The 13,154-nt window shown below is 50.4% G+C and overlaps 1 protein-coding gene across 1 annotated transcript in view; it reads left to right on the top strand.

The window, feature by feature from the left end:
• The first annotated feature begins 374 nt into the window (after window positions 1–374).
• The window catches only part of LOC121588779 (atrophin-1), a 38,075-nt gene continuing 25,295 nt past the window's right edge, over window positions 375–13,154 (top strand). The window contains exon 1 of the mRNA XM_041907106.1: window positions 375–2,453. Within this exon, the coding sequence (XP_041763040.1) occupies window positions 1,204–2,453 (1,250 nt within the window). The 5' untranslated portion in view covers window positions 375–1,203. The remainder of the gene's footprint in view (window positions 2,454–13,154) is intronic.

Here is a 13,154-nt window from a genome sequence, read left to right as displayed (position 1 = left end):
AACCGACTGCTTTCTATCTGTGCCTAACATCGCGATCACACCCCACTTCGCTTCCCCCTGCGTAACTCTCCATTGGTTTTGCCCTACGTGATAAACATTCTTTTCCGCCTATAATGTAACCTTTTCTCTTCTCTCCCGCTTACCTTACTCTCTCTCTCTCTCTCTGTCTCTCTCTCTCTCTGTCTCTCTCTCTCTCTCTCTCTCTCTCTCTCTCTCAGTATCTCTCTATTGACAACCATCCAAGCTGGATTGAGTACTGCCCTTTCTCCAATTGAAAAATTCCAAAACCTCGCGATACACGCTCGGCGGAGGTCTCTCCGAAAACCCAAACGCTCTCGACGCTCTCGGAGCAACCCGGTCAACCCGTTTGGCGTAGACGCTCTCTCGGCAGGGGGAGGAAAGCCTCGGAGCGCATGCAACGGATCGCAGCACTGCGTCAAGTGGATTCACGCGCCAGCTAGTTTTCTTCCAGCAGCCTTCAGGTGTGCCTCGGCGGTCGTGGCTACAGTCGGCACTACGCCTGTACGTGATTTTTCGCCGTCGTTTCGACGTTTCGCAAACGAATCTCGTGCTCTCCACGCGGGAACGAACTTACCTTCGCCTTCCGCGGCTGATTCGCGTTCGGTTTGTGTGTTTGTTGTAGTTTTGTTTTTTTCTGTTCACTCTTCTCTCGCACCAGACGCTGTGTGAAAGTGATGCGTTTAGGAAAGTGACGGCGCAATCAAATATGTGCAAATTGGGCTCCCATGGTGTTGGCCCGTGCGTATCACGCAAACGAGCGCTGAAGAATGCATGCTAGTGCAGGGGAGTGAGTGTGTTGCGTGCTGTTTGCGCAAAGTTCAGTTCAGATTTGGCTAACGTTTCGAAACTGTGTCGTTTTGTGCAGAAGTGCGCCCTAGTGCTTTCATGATAGTGGATTGATCGCGGAAGCTTTCAAAAGTTTAGCAGCAAACAGTGAAATCTCATTTTTCGCCACACAGAGTGACGATATTGTGAACGGTGTGAACGGTGTGAGCGTCTGCAGTGTCGTCCTGCTATTTGTCTTGTGTGTGTGCGTGCTAGTGTAAACCTAAATTTAACGATGATCATGTCAAGTACCGGTGGTGACACGGGCAGCCGCGAGTGATCGATTTCTAGCTCGACGTTCGAAAAGTTTCATAGCTTGTACGTTCAGCGCATCCCCGGGATCGCAGCGGCATCACCATGGACTCCAAGGCCGAGGTCCGCTCGAAGCCGATCCTGAGTCCGACGCGCTCGCTGGACGAAGGCTTCGAGAGCGACCCGGACCGCATCTCGACCGACTCGGAACTGGCGACGGCCCAAACGACGCCGGCCTTCGATGTGCTGCAGCGTACCGATCGCGATGGGGTGCAGCACACGCAGATCGCACGGCGCACCTCGCCCACCACCACGCAGGACTCGCAGGGCTCGAAGGACAGTGGCCCAGAAAGTATCCTCTGCCTGGAGGGTGAAATCGAAAAGGAACTTCGCACCAAGCTCGAGAAAACGACCCTCGGCCGGCCGCCGACCGGACTGCCGAAGCCGAACACCGCCACCGGTGGACAGCAGCTGCGGTACCGGCGAATAAAGACGCGCGCGCCACCGCCCCCAATCGGTTCCTACTACTACCAGAAGCGTTCGGCATCGGTTGACAGTGTGAACCGGGCGGGCGGTGCCCACCACGGCCCCAGCAGCCTGTACAATCTTAGTCTCGAACCGGGCAGCACGGCGAACCTGCACCTCGATCTGGCGTCGGGCCCGGTGAGCGTAGGGCCACCCGGCACCCAGACGGGGCACGACGTCCTGGCCGGCCGGTTCGTGCGCGTCACCGTCGATGCGCGCCACCATCAGCCACCCGCCTCGCTGAACCAGTACCGGCTGGCATCGCTTTCGACGAACAACATCTACAAATATTGTCACGCACCGGCGCCAATGACCGGCCACTACCATCATCTGCACCAGCAGCAGCAACAGCAGCAACCCCTCCCGCATCATCCGCTGCATCCGCTGTCCCATCATCACCATCATCATCCCTTGCATCATCACCATCACCAGACGCAGCACCAGCAGCAGCAGCAGCTGCAGCAACACACCAGCATGCACCATGGGCACCACCATCTCAGCTACATACCGACCTCGGTTGCATCGGGCGGCGGCGCGGTCGGCAGCGGTGGCAGCAATCGCAACAATTTATACTCATTACCACCCCAGTACGGATTAGGCGCGGCCGGGATGGGTTCTGGGCTGAATCAGTCCACCGCTGCTGCTGCTGCTGCGGCGGCCTCCTCGATCGCACCGTCACCGATCGCGCCGTCCCATCCGCAGCCGGGCGCAACCGGATCCGTCGCGATGTCGGGCGTCGGTCCTGCGGCCGGCTCGGCGGTCCGGAATTATCAACATTTCAATCATGTTCCAGTTTGCTGGACTCAATCCATACCCAGACAAACGCGAAGGTAAGCGCACGGCGGAAAGTTCCGCACAAAGTTCTCATACCGCTCTGGGTCCGCGCTCGCACGACTGGGGGAGGGGAAGAGGGAGCGTACACATTGCGCCACTAAGTCGCACACGCACTTGACATTGCCGGTTTCATTCCATTTCGTTTCGAGCACGGCATGCATGGGATGCATACAAACGAACTCGCTCGCGCGCTCGTTTGCGATCTGATTTCAGGAACCACGTACCGAACTAGGGCTAGTCCGCCGCGAGTGTAGCCGATTCGGTTGCTTTTTAACCCTATTTGTAGTGCACTGTCGACCACACACACACACAAATTACCCGCTAAAGAGTGGCCACCGATAGCCGGAAAAGTTCCAACCTGTATGCCTGTGGCCTCTGCTTATGCCGTGCGCGTACACCACCTAACCCAAATTTCGTGAGCCGCCAGCTAAGTGAGCCACGATAAAGCGCGTTGATAAAGCGCTGGCGTACAGTATCTAACATGTGAAACAGGAGCCGTTTGCTGGCAGCGAGGGATTTTTGTTTGTTTGCTGGGCCCCATCCCCCGGTGCAGTCGTGAGTGTGTGATTAGCACGGCGCGCAAGGGCAAACTGCTTTCAATCTCTTTCACTTTATCGGACGAATCGAATTATAACCCCATTTTCAGTGCTTGTTTAATGATGTATAAGTGTCCTGGATTGACTCTAGACTTTACTGCACACACACACACACACACAAGCTGAACAATAAGGCTTGCATTATTGATGTTCTTGGTAGTCGTTGTCCACTGAGTGCGCTACGTCAAACGGATGTTTCTCGGTCGCCGTAAATAGCATCTTCACAGAAAACAGCTAAACACTTATCGTTCACTTAGCAACTCGCGTTCATAAAACGAATGATCCGTTCTATTGTGTTCCTGTTCACAACTGAACGCGGCAGCTCGATGTGCCGTCCTGTTGCCACTTTGGGAGTGCGCGCAATTGTCAAGCGGTTGTCAATAGGCTCATCCTCCAATGGTGGCAATGAGCACAGCACCGGTGGAAAGATAGCAAACAGGCACGAAACTACCGGACGGATGGCAAATTTTAAGCCAAATAGCGACCTAAGCCATAAAAATACCCATTATCTGTTCATTAGCCGTCATTCGCGCAACTTGCATTCCAACCCGGGGGAAGGTCGATAATTCGGAGATACTCATCTTTGAATGCTATCGCTAGAAACCACACTACTCGTTCTAAGTCACACTGCTCTTAAGCAATCCACCAGGCTACATGAAGCGCTGCGAAAGCGATTGCTCCCTCACATCGTTCTCTCTAGTTTTTTTTTTACCAAATGCTTATGGCACGTCGTTGGTCAATAAAACCGTAAATTATGTTCACAAACCGGCGTAACAGGCATGGTTTGCGTTTTTGCTATAGCCGCGCGCATGGCTCTCTTTGCCTTTGATCTATGCAAACGTGACCACTTGTGCGCTGCCGTCCGCCATCGCTGAAACCGTCGTAGTGCGTCCGCAAAGCGTTGTACGCAAATCGATACGGTACGAAAGATTCCACGGTGACATCAAGCGACGAACCTGTCATCTGAAGTCCGTATATGCGGGAATCAACATTAGGCCATCGTGACTATTCCCTGAGTGCTTGCGTGCGTGTGTGCGTGTGTGTGTCTATTTGCTGATGACATTTTGGGAAGAGTCGTAAGTTGCGATGAGGCTTCTCATGTTTAGTGCTTTTGTTGTTGTTGTTTTGCTTTCGGTTTTGCTCATGAAAATGCCAATCGAAGTCTGATGAAGTGGTAGCAAATATGTTGATTTGCTTTCTGTAAAGGTTAAATTATGAACCGTACCGTGCAGTGTAATTTTTATGTATTTGTGCTTGTTACACACTTTATCAATGTTTACATTATCTTACGGATAAAGTACGGCACAGTACATAATAGTAAACATTTTATTACACGTTATTAAACGATTTACCACTTTTTTGTGGGTAATTGAGGGATGAACAACAATCGTTAAACTGGTTCTTTCCAAATTTCAACCATCAATCTTCAAAATAAATAATCGTCCCATTCGAATTGCCTCTTTAAGTTTGCTAGCTCCATTCTGAACATCCCACGCACGCAAAGCCCTTTGCTTGCCCTTAGCACACTCACACACGTATCCACCGGCTAGCACAAATTCCCACGAATTTTGGCGGCCACTTCCGATCGGGCGATTTGGTGTGAAAATCGGAGCCCCAAACGATATGCTTATTTGACCACCACGCGGACCACCCTGTAATGGTTGTGTTCCTGTCCTGCCATCGTTAATCTCACCCTTCCTACACTCCTGCCCCTGCGAACGTTCTGTCAAGGGCAGCTTCTACCCGGTGTCGAGAGTCGGACCGATAATTACCATCGTTCATCCCTTGCGGGCACACTCAATAATGTACGACAGGCAGCAACAAAGCGGCAGAAGAAACACCATCCCATCCAATCGGAAAACAATTCACTCCCCAATCGGATCGGAATCTCGCTCTCGGGGGGAGGGGGGACACCGTACAGCAAGCGACGAACCCTCCGCGAGCTTGCCCAGCGCTCAGTGCACTCAGGGCAAGGCAGACGAATGTGCCCAAAAGCAAACAACTTTTACTTTCACGGCCCAAAGCATCCGATCCAATCGATCTCTTCAGGCCTTCTCTTTCCCTTTATGGAAGCGTTTTGCGCGCATAAACATACACACACGCACACAAACACATATATACATACGATCGAAGAAACAGATGGGAGTGAAAACTGTACAGCAACTCCAACATCACATCACATCAGTCATACGGTTCTGCAATGGCTCACTGACCAGCAACAACATGCTAATGGCTCTGGTGGGCTGCTTCCCCTTCCCCCACCGCTCCATCTGCAGTGGGACAGGTGAAATGTTTGCTCGGCCGCCAGTCATGCTTGCATCAAAAGCCGACCTGCGATCGCACCGATTCGCGCTGATCATTTCTTATAATGTACCACGCTCGGTAAGGGTTAGTACTTTTGTTGTTTTGTTTTGTTTTTGCTGCCGTTTCGCGCGCCCATCGGAGATAGTTGCTGCCCAATTGTTTAATTTACAACCATAACCTGAATTTCACCGGCTCGCACGCGTGTGGCTCACCATCGGCCAAAGGGATGGCTGGGAGTGGAAAAGAAGTGAGATCGGCCAAGGTGGTTAAAATGGCCAACACCCATCATTCAGTCAACCAAAACATCACCAGCGAGGGGAGCGAAGGGAGGGAGGTATAAAACACGCATTTCCATTCCGAAAACAAAAAATACAGACGCACCGGACCAAAACTCGATCAAGTGTACGAATTATTCGATTTTGCCTACGCACGCTACACTCTCTGGGTTAGCACGGCCGGGCGGGCCATTTTCGCTTTTCGCTCGTTTTTTTTTTTTACTTCATTTCCCTTTCATCCTCCCTACCGCTGCGCTCAAATTGCACCAAACACGAGACCGAGCGCAATGAACAAGCGCAATCGAGTGATAATTAGACCGGAGTAAGGGGGGGGGGGGGTTGGGGTGGATGTGGCCGGAACGATGACGAACCGAAAGATGCGCTTGGAAAAATTTACACACAATCGACACTGCCGGGCCGACACGCCGCCCGCTGCCGATGCTGCGCCAACCATCTTTGCGGCCAACCAATCGGGCAAACTCTCCTTTGAAAAAAACACCCCATTACAGACAGTTTTTCGAACAGTTCGCGATGGCACCGCTCGATTCGGGTGCGAAAATGTGCACGGGGGGAAATTTTGTATAAATTAATGAGGAAAAAAAGTGAAATTAGCCACCACCAGCTGAACCGTCCTCCTCCCGCAGGCGGGCAGCGCCGACGGAAGTTGATTGCCGCCTTGCTTTCGATTTCGTTTAAGGGCAGGCAACCGAAAACAAGAAAACGAACACGCGGAAACTTCTCCACCCGTTTCCGCCAAAATCCAATTTCGGGGAGGGGGTTTTAAAAATAAGATTCCCATTTTATGCGCCCCATCACACGGCCACCATTACTGTGGCCGTAAAACATGGTAAAAATGACGATTAAACTAGGCTTTTCACCTTCAGCGTACGGAGGTGGTGTTTGTAGCTCCGTTGAACCTGTGAAGATGCTGTGCTTTTATTGCAGATTGTTGTTGCCCACTGCTTCCGCCCAACAAGAGTGCAATTAGAAAAACGTGATCATAAAATCGGGTGCGCACAACGCATCGGCCACGCATTCAGCGCTTCATTTGCAGACACTAAATTCCGCACACACACCAAACAAAACAAAAACATACACAACAGTTCACCCCCGGGCGGTAAAGTAAAAGTAAACCAACCTGATTCTGGGTGTAGCGTTTGATCCTTCCGCGATACGGCTTGGCCACTTACGGCGCGCCGGGGTGGTCGCAGACACAATCGCTTCCCTCCCCGCATGCATGCCGCTGGCTGATTTCCGGTCTCGGCGCAACGCGCGCGCGGCAGGGAGAGCCCGATGTGCATTGAGCAGTTTCCTCTTTCCGCGCTTATTAACCGGTTGGATAAGACGTGCAGCCGCGTCAGCCGCCGTCATGTAAGTCACGACGGCATATGCATACGCGCCGCTCACCAGCCGGAGTCGGGGTGTCTTTGGCAATCGTTTGTCCCGTCCAACGATGCACGTTGTTTTTGCAGGTTCGTTCAGTTCAAACACTAGCACCATCACTCCCAGCGATGCACATGTACAGAGTGCAGGAAAGCACAACAAACGACCAGTACAATATCGTTTCCTCGGAAGAGCAACCGGTATGCAAACGTGCTTCCTCAACCAGCATTACCGGCTGGTGTACGTCAAATAATTGCACTGTTTAGGCTATACGCTAGCCTCAGCCACTTCGGGGCGACCAAGACGGTGCGGAAGAAGGAGATCGCAAACAGGTTGAAGCTTCACTGCCTTCACCCATCCTTGCAGCGAGCCAAAGATTCGTCCCGAAAACATGGTATAATAAATGTGTTTAAAGCAAAAAATAACCAAACCAGCTGAACCAAACAAAAAAACAACACATCCCCAAGTCCCAAAGGAAACCTGAAAGTAAAAGTTTCTCAACGTGCCACCACCACCAGCATCACGACATGCACCACTCAGACACACACACACATTGGTGCGTTGAGGCTGCACGCCGTAAAGATGTGAATGTGTGGATTTTCCATCAAACTTTCAACACGCAAGAAAAGTGTTACAATCGTGAGTGGAAATGTTCATTTTTCTCTGGAGCTTTCTTCAAATTTGCGCTACCGTCCGGGCAGGAATAGAACTGTCTTCCCTGTTGCATAACGTCCCGTTCGGGCGAGTTACCACTGCACTACGGACGACGGGCCAAACACCACCATCCGTGGCTGCTGGGTGGATAGGATTCCGGTTTTTTGTTTTATATGCTGCGGTGTGCCAGCGCAAGGAAGTAAGGAATTTTTGGACTCGCGCAAGCAGGTTTCGTGCAGCGAAAGTGTGCGGAGCCGAAGGTTTTGGACGGAAGTTTTTAGGATGTTTTTGTTTGCGAGCTGAAATCGGAAGCAACTTTTGCCCCGAAACCGGTTCACGGCCGCTCCACCGGTAACGGTTTGTTGCATTATGGAACGCCGGCCGATTTGGGAAGATCGCCCTCTAGTGTTGGCCAAAGCGTTAGCGAAAATGATGCCGCTTCGCGTTGGTTGCGCTGTGCTTTTGCTACCATGCACCATTGACATTTAAATCACTGCACTGTAAATGTTAATTTTTCCTAATTCTATTAGCGCTTTCGTTACCAACGCCAACGTTACCCATCGTTAGCCGTCGACCGCAACATAATTATTATTTGCATTTCGTTCTAATCTAACCGATCTAACCCCGCGATGGTTATCGTGGCTAATTGTTGTTTGCTGCTGCCCGGACGACACAACACGCAATGACGGCCATGTAAATGATTCGTGTTACGTGTCCGCCCCTGGCCGCTAGCGCACTGAACGACAATAAAACCATATAAAAAAGCCCCGTTGCATTTCACGTAATTAAACACGGACCGACCGACCTCTGCCACCTTCCGTCGGTTCCCACGGGCCGCTCGGGCTGGTGAGTCGCAACGTTCCGTTAATTATAATCTTATTCCGAACGCAACGACAGCAGTGGGGGAAGGGTGCGTGGGGGAAGATTTTTCACCCGGGCTTTACATAAACTCGCAAAACCTATACGAAAATTACGCATCATTACGCTTTAGCTGCAGATAAAGTGATATCGTACCGGCTAATTAATTGCCTGCGTTTGGTTGCACCAACGACTCAGCGAAGTCAAGAGGTGTGTGTGTGTGCGTGATTTGGAATTCTTTCACCCGATGGTCGATTTCTTGCAATGCAAGGGAGCGACACAGAAACGAAAGCCAACAACAAAACTGCTGAGGGCAAACCGAGGATGAGCGGGAGGATGAGTTTTTCTTTTGGGGAGCGCTGACTCTACGAACCCGCTGGTTCGAGCTGTGGTGAGGATCATCCTTCTGCCTCACCGTGATGCACTTTCAGAACCGTGCGCCCATTCGCCCATTCTAGACACGCGATCTTAGCTATTTTAATTAGCATTCCATTCACCATTCTCTCCCACCAGGTCCTGGTGTCATCTAGTGTGCGCGTTTGGAATCGTTCGACCGTAGCATTCAATGAAACAATTTTATTGGCTGCCCTCGTGCGCTCTGTTGCTCTCTCTCTCTCTTTCGCTCTCTCTGTATGTTTCTGTGTGCGTTTTTTAATGCCCTTGCACTTTAAATGGTGCCTGCTCTGTGGGACAACAGCTTAAGAGCGGCTAATCTTTTCCACTGCTACGACTTCAAGGAACTGCGGCTTGGGAAGGAAAGAAGTAGGGCAGCGAAAACCGATTTTGTTTAGTTTTTTTTTCGCCGTTGTCAGTTTAATGTGGTATGTATTGTAAAGTTTGGGACAATTATAACTTTTACGTACGAAATTGGGTTGAAACATTGAAACAAACAAGAGAACCGGCTCAAGTCCGATACCTTGAGACATTGACCATTGACAATTGTTAACTTAGGCTGATACAAATGTGTGAGGTTGTTAGTCGAGAATCATCCTGGGTACAAAAGAACTAGAAGTATCCGTTCTTAGATTTGCCTAAAAATACAAAAAACCAAACGCAATGACAATACTCAACAATGCTTGTTTTAGCTCATTTGTATAAGTGGAAAGGCTGAAAGTACAAACAGATCGGGCAGCGACTGCCGCGACATTGTTTAAATTGCCAGTCATGTGCTTCAGCTGCCCTCATCGCCCTCCTGGCCCGCATCAAGTGCTGTGCAAATCCGGTGCAGCACTACATTAAATGCATAACCAGCCACAGCCACAGTTACGACGCGACCCTTATCCTACTTACTATTGATGATGTAAACGCTCTCAGCGTGCACCCTACAGCACCGGCAACGCTTGTTGGCACTTTCTTACACACCCACAAACGCGCGCACTCACACACATACACACACAAGCTACAGGAATAGAGTAAAAGTATAAAAGGCTTGATTCAATCTACCTACTAATGGTTCGCCCTGTTCCGCATTGTTTATCGAATCCGAACCATCGGGGGCCTGCTCGCGAACGCATCACCCCAAACACAGGGCGGTTTCGTTACAATTTGCGATCGCGTTTTACCCACCACCTGTCTGCGCGGACTCACTTCCCCTTTTTTGTTGTGGCTTTCCGTTGCAGTTTTGTTTTGGGCCGCATTCAGTCGTCTGTGGGTTGTGGTTTTTTTTTTTTTTTTTGTTCGCCTTCCGGGAGAGTTTTTGCTACAACGAAATGTTAATTAGTATCGCGATCATCTTTCAGCTCGGGTCGGGCTCATGCAATCTTGCGCGTCGTCTTAATCTCGCAAATTCGGTTCCCGGCTGGGGGTTTTTGCAAGCTCTGCAAAAGTGTCTCTTCAGATTGGAGGAAACATAAAAGCCGCCAGCGATGGGAGAAAGGCACCGGGGCAACAATTACCCAAAAGCAAACGATCGGACGTACTCTGCGCCAGCATACAAGCAGTTTTGTGGACAATGTTTTGTGATGATCCAATTTTGAGGCTAGCCCATCTTATCCAGGGTACACTACATCGCATCTCGATGCTGTGGGGATGCAAGGGAGTGCGTGCTGCTTGTTGGGGGTAGAGATCGGTTAGCGCCGACATGGATACACGGAACGATGAAACCTTTCATCAAAAGCGCTCTCCAAGCACAGCGAAGCATATCCGCGCCAAATGGACATTCACCACGACCACCACCATCACCAAACCGGCCGATTACAGAACAGGAAAGGTGACGAAGATGATTATTTTGCACTCTTCCCGTACCCATCGCCCGGACGATGCTTCGGATGATGTAACGAAGAGAAAGGCGTCCGCATTAACTGGATGCACGAAACTATATACACATACCCACCGCACCAACAACAACATCGACAAAAAACGAAATGTCGTGGCTTTCGCTTGTTTTATGCCTTTTATAACAGCGTGCAATCATAATTTGTGCATACTGCTTCTTCCTCGTTTATTGCGCTAATAATGTGCTCTTCTGGTGGTGTGTGTGTATGTGTGTGTGTGTGTGTGTGTGTGTGTGTGTGTGTTTGTGCGGATTGGACCTTCTTCAATTCACAGCAATTCTTGACGGGGCGTCAGTGTGCTCCGGTGCGTATGCTCCAGTTGAAACTGTGCGCGTTAAATATTCTTACGCGGTGACGAAAGAGATGGTTGGCATAGTTGGTTGATTTTGGCACGTTTTGTGATCACGATGTGTGTATACATCGAGCGCTGCTATTGTGGGCTTTGAAGCGTAACCTAGCTGTGTGTTGGATTGTAGTCGAAATTTACACCTCAGCGTGGGGCTGTTTCTTTGCAGCTCTGTATCGAAACAAACTACTCCCTCGAGATATCATAAATAGTGGCTTGATCGTCAGAGAATGGTACATTGAATAGGAAATAAGTAATCAAGTTCAACAATTGGTTGAAATTACTTACTTTACTTACTTTACTTATCCGGCGCTACAACCGCTTTGCGGTCTTGGCCTGCCTCAAGAGTGTCCGAAACCGCTCGCCGTCTCGCGCCTTCGTCTGCTAGTCCGTTATCCCGGCCTTAATGACGACGCCTCCACGCCATCTTGCAACCTCAATTTGAGCCTACCACGTCTCCTCTGTCCTTGCGGACGGCCTAAAAAGACTGTACGGCCTGGGTCGTCGATACTTACTATCTCTCGATGTATCTGAAGGTCTAAAGTCATACATACTGAAAAACGCCCCTGGTTTAAATTAGCATTACTTAATTTTATCCTGTTCCATATTAGGATAATAATCCTTGAGGAACTTTAGGGAATAAATAAAGGCTGAAGATGTGTATGATATTTCTTGCTTATTAAGATAACCCCGCTCAGCTTATGTGTTATTTTCTTTTATAATTCTTGCAATATAAACTTCCTACAATTCAACATTGCAAAATTTACGATACGATCACTTTTATCTGCAAGGAAGAATTCCCGTTTAGAATTCCCGTTACGTACTCGTAATGCAATATTTAAAAGTTGCTCTACTGTTAGAAACCCCCAATTATTTGGTTCCGGGACGATCTTCAAATTCCGCTCATCAAATTGTTCCAAATGTCCACTCGGTCTGACCGTACACCGACACCGGTGGTGAGATAATCGCCCGTTTAATCAGCGGAAGAGCAATCGTCCAACCAAAAAGCCCAACTGAACCACCCCAACCCCGAACGTCTGCTCGCGTGTGCCATCCATCTTCCTCCCGCAGTCGCAGTCCCGGCACTGTGTCGAACCCGAAACAACATACTCTACCAATTACCTTTAAGATGTCTCCCGAATCTATGCTTCATCTCTCGTGTACCGGGCTCGTTAAAACACCGCTAGAATTCAACCGTACACTTTGCCCCGTCCCGCAAGACTGTTGCTTACTGCTACTACCTTTCCGTGTGGCGGGCGGAAGCAAGATGAGCCTATCCGCGCGGGCGCCTTGGCAGCGTGGCGTGAGAAACCATGATCCTGTGCTGCATCTCGCGCTCGCTCGCACACGGCAACCCCGGCGACGACGACGAAAATGGGCATTGCTGTCCGCCAAAGCTGCCGGCAATGGGCCAATGAGCTGACGTCCCCGGCACGGTGCGGGTATGCTCACGAGACGGCTATACCGAAACAAACAGCATACAACAATGTTGCGTCGCTTAAGTGAGATGTCCAAATGAGCAATTATCGGGCAAACGGTTTTCAATTGACCCAGTCCCATCGAGGATCTCGGGGACGTAGAACAAACACGAACCTGCGGGGCGGCGCGGATTGGTCCCGAGAATGATCTGCCCAGGCCTGGCTCGCTGAGCTTTCGCCGTCTCTGCTGTACCTTTTCCCCCACTCTAGTGGCAGCTACAATTGGGCCACAGCTGATGAGACACGCCATACCGGTGCACCGCACGAAGTCATCAAGTGGTACCGAAACCGTTCCGAGCACGCTAACGGAACAGGAATGCACTCGAGAGGATCAGGCGGATTGGGACTGGGAAGCAGTAGTAAGGAGAACCCATTTCGTTAAGCAACAGTTGCCATGCGCTGTGATCTTGCTTCGCGGCAGAGCTGCAGCATCGGGAACCGTATCGAATCGAACCGAATCGAACCGGGAATCTGCCTGGCGGTCCTCGATGACGATGACACCGAGAAGTGGCGGATAACGAACACAAAAT

The sequence above is a fragment of the Anopheles merus genome, chromosome 2R, assembly GCF_017562075.2.
Source record: "Anopheles merus strain MAF chromosome 2R, AmerM5.1, whole genome shotgun sequence".
Taxonomy (NCBI): domain Eukaryota; kingdom Metazoa; phylum Arthropoda; class Insecta; order Diptera; family Culicidae; genus Anopheles; species Anopheles merus.
This window is presented reverse-complemented; position numbering and strand designations above follow the sequence as displayed.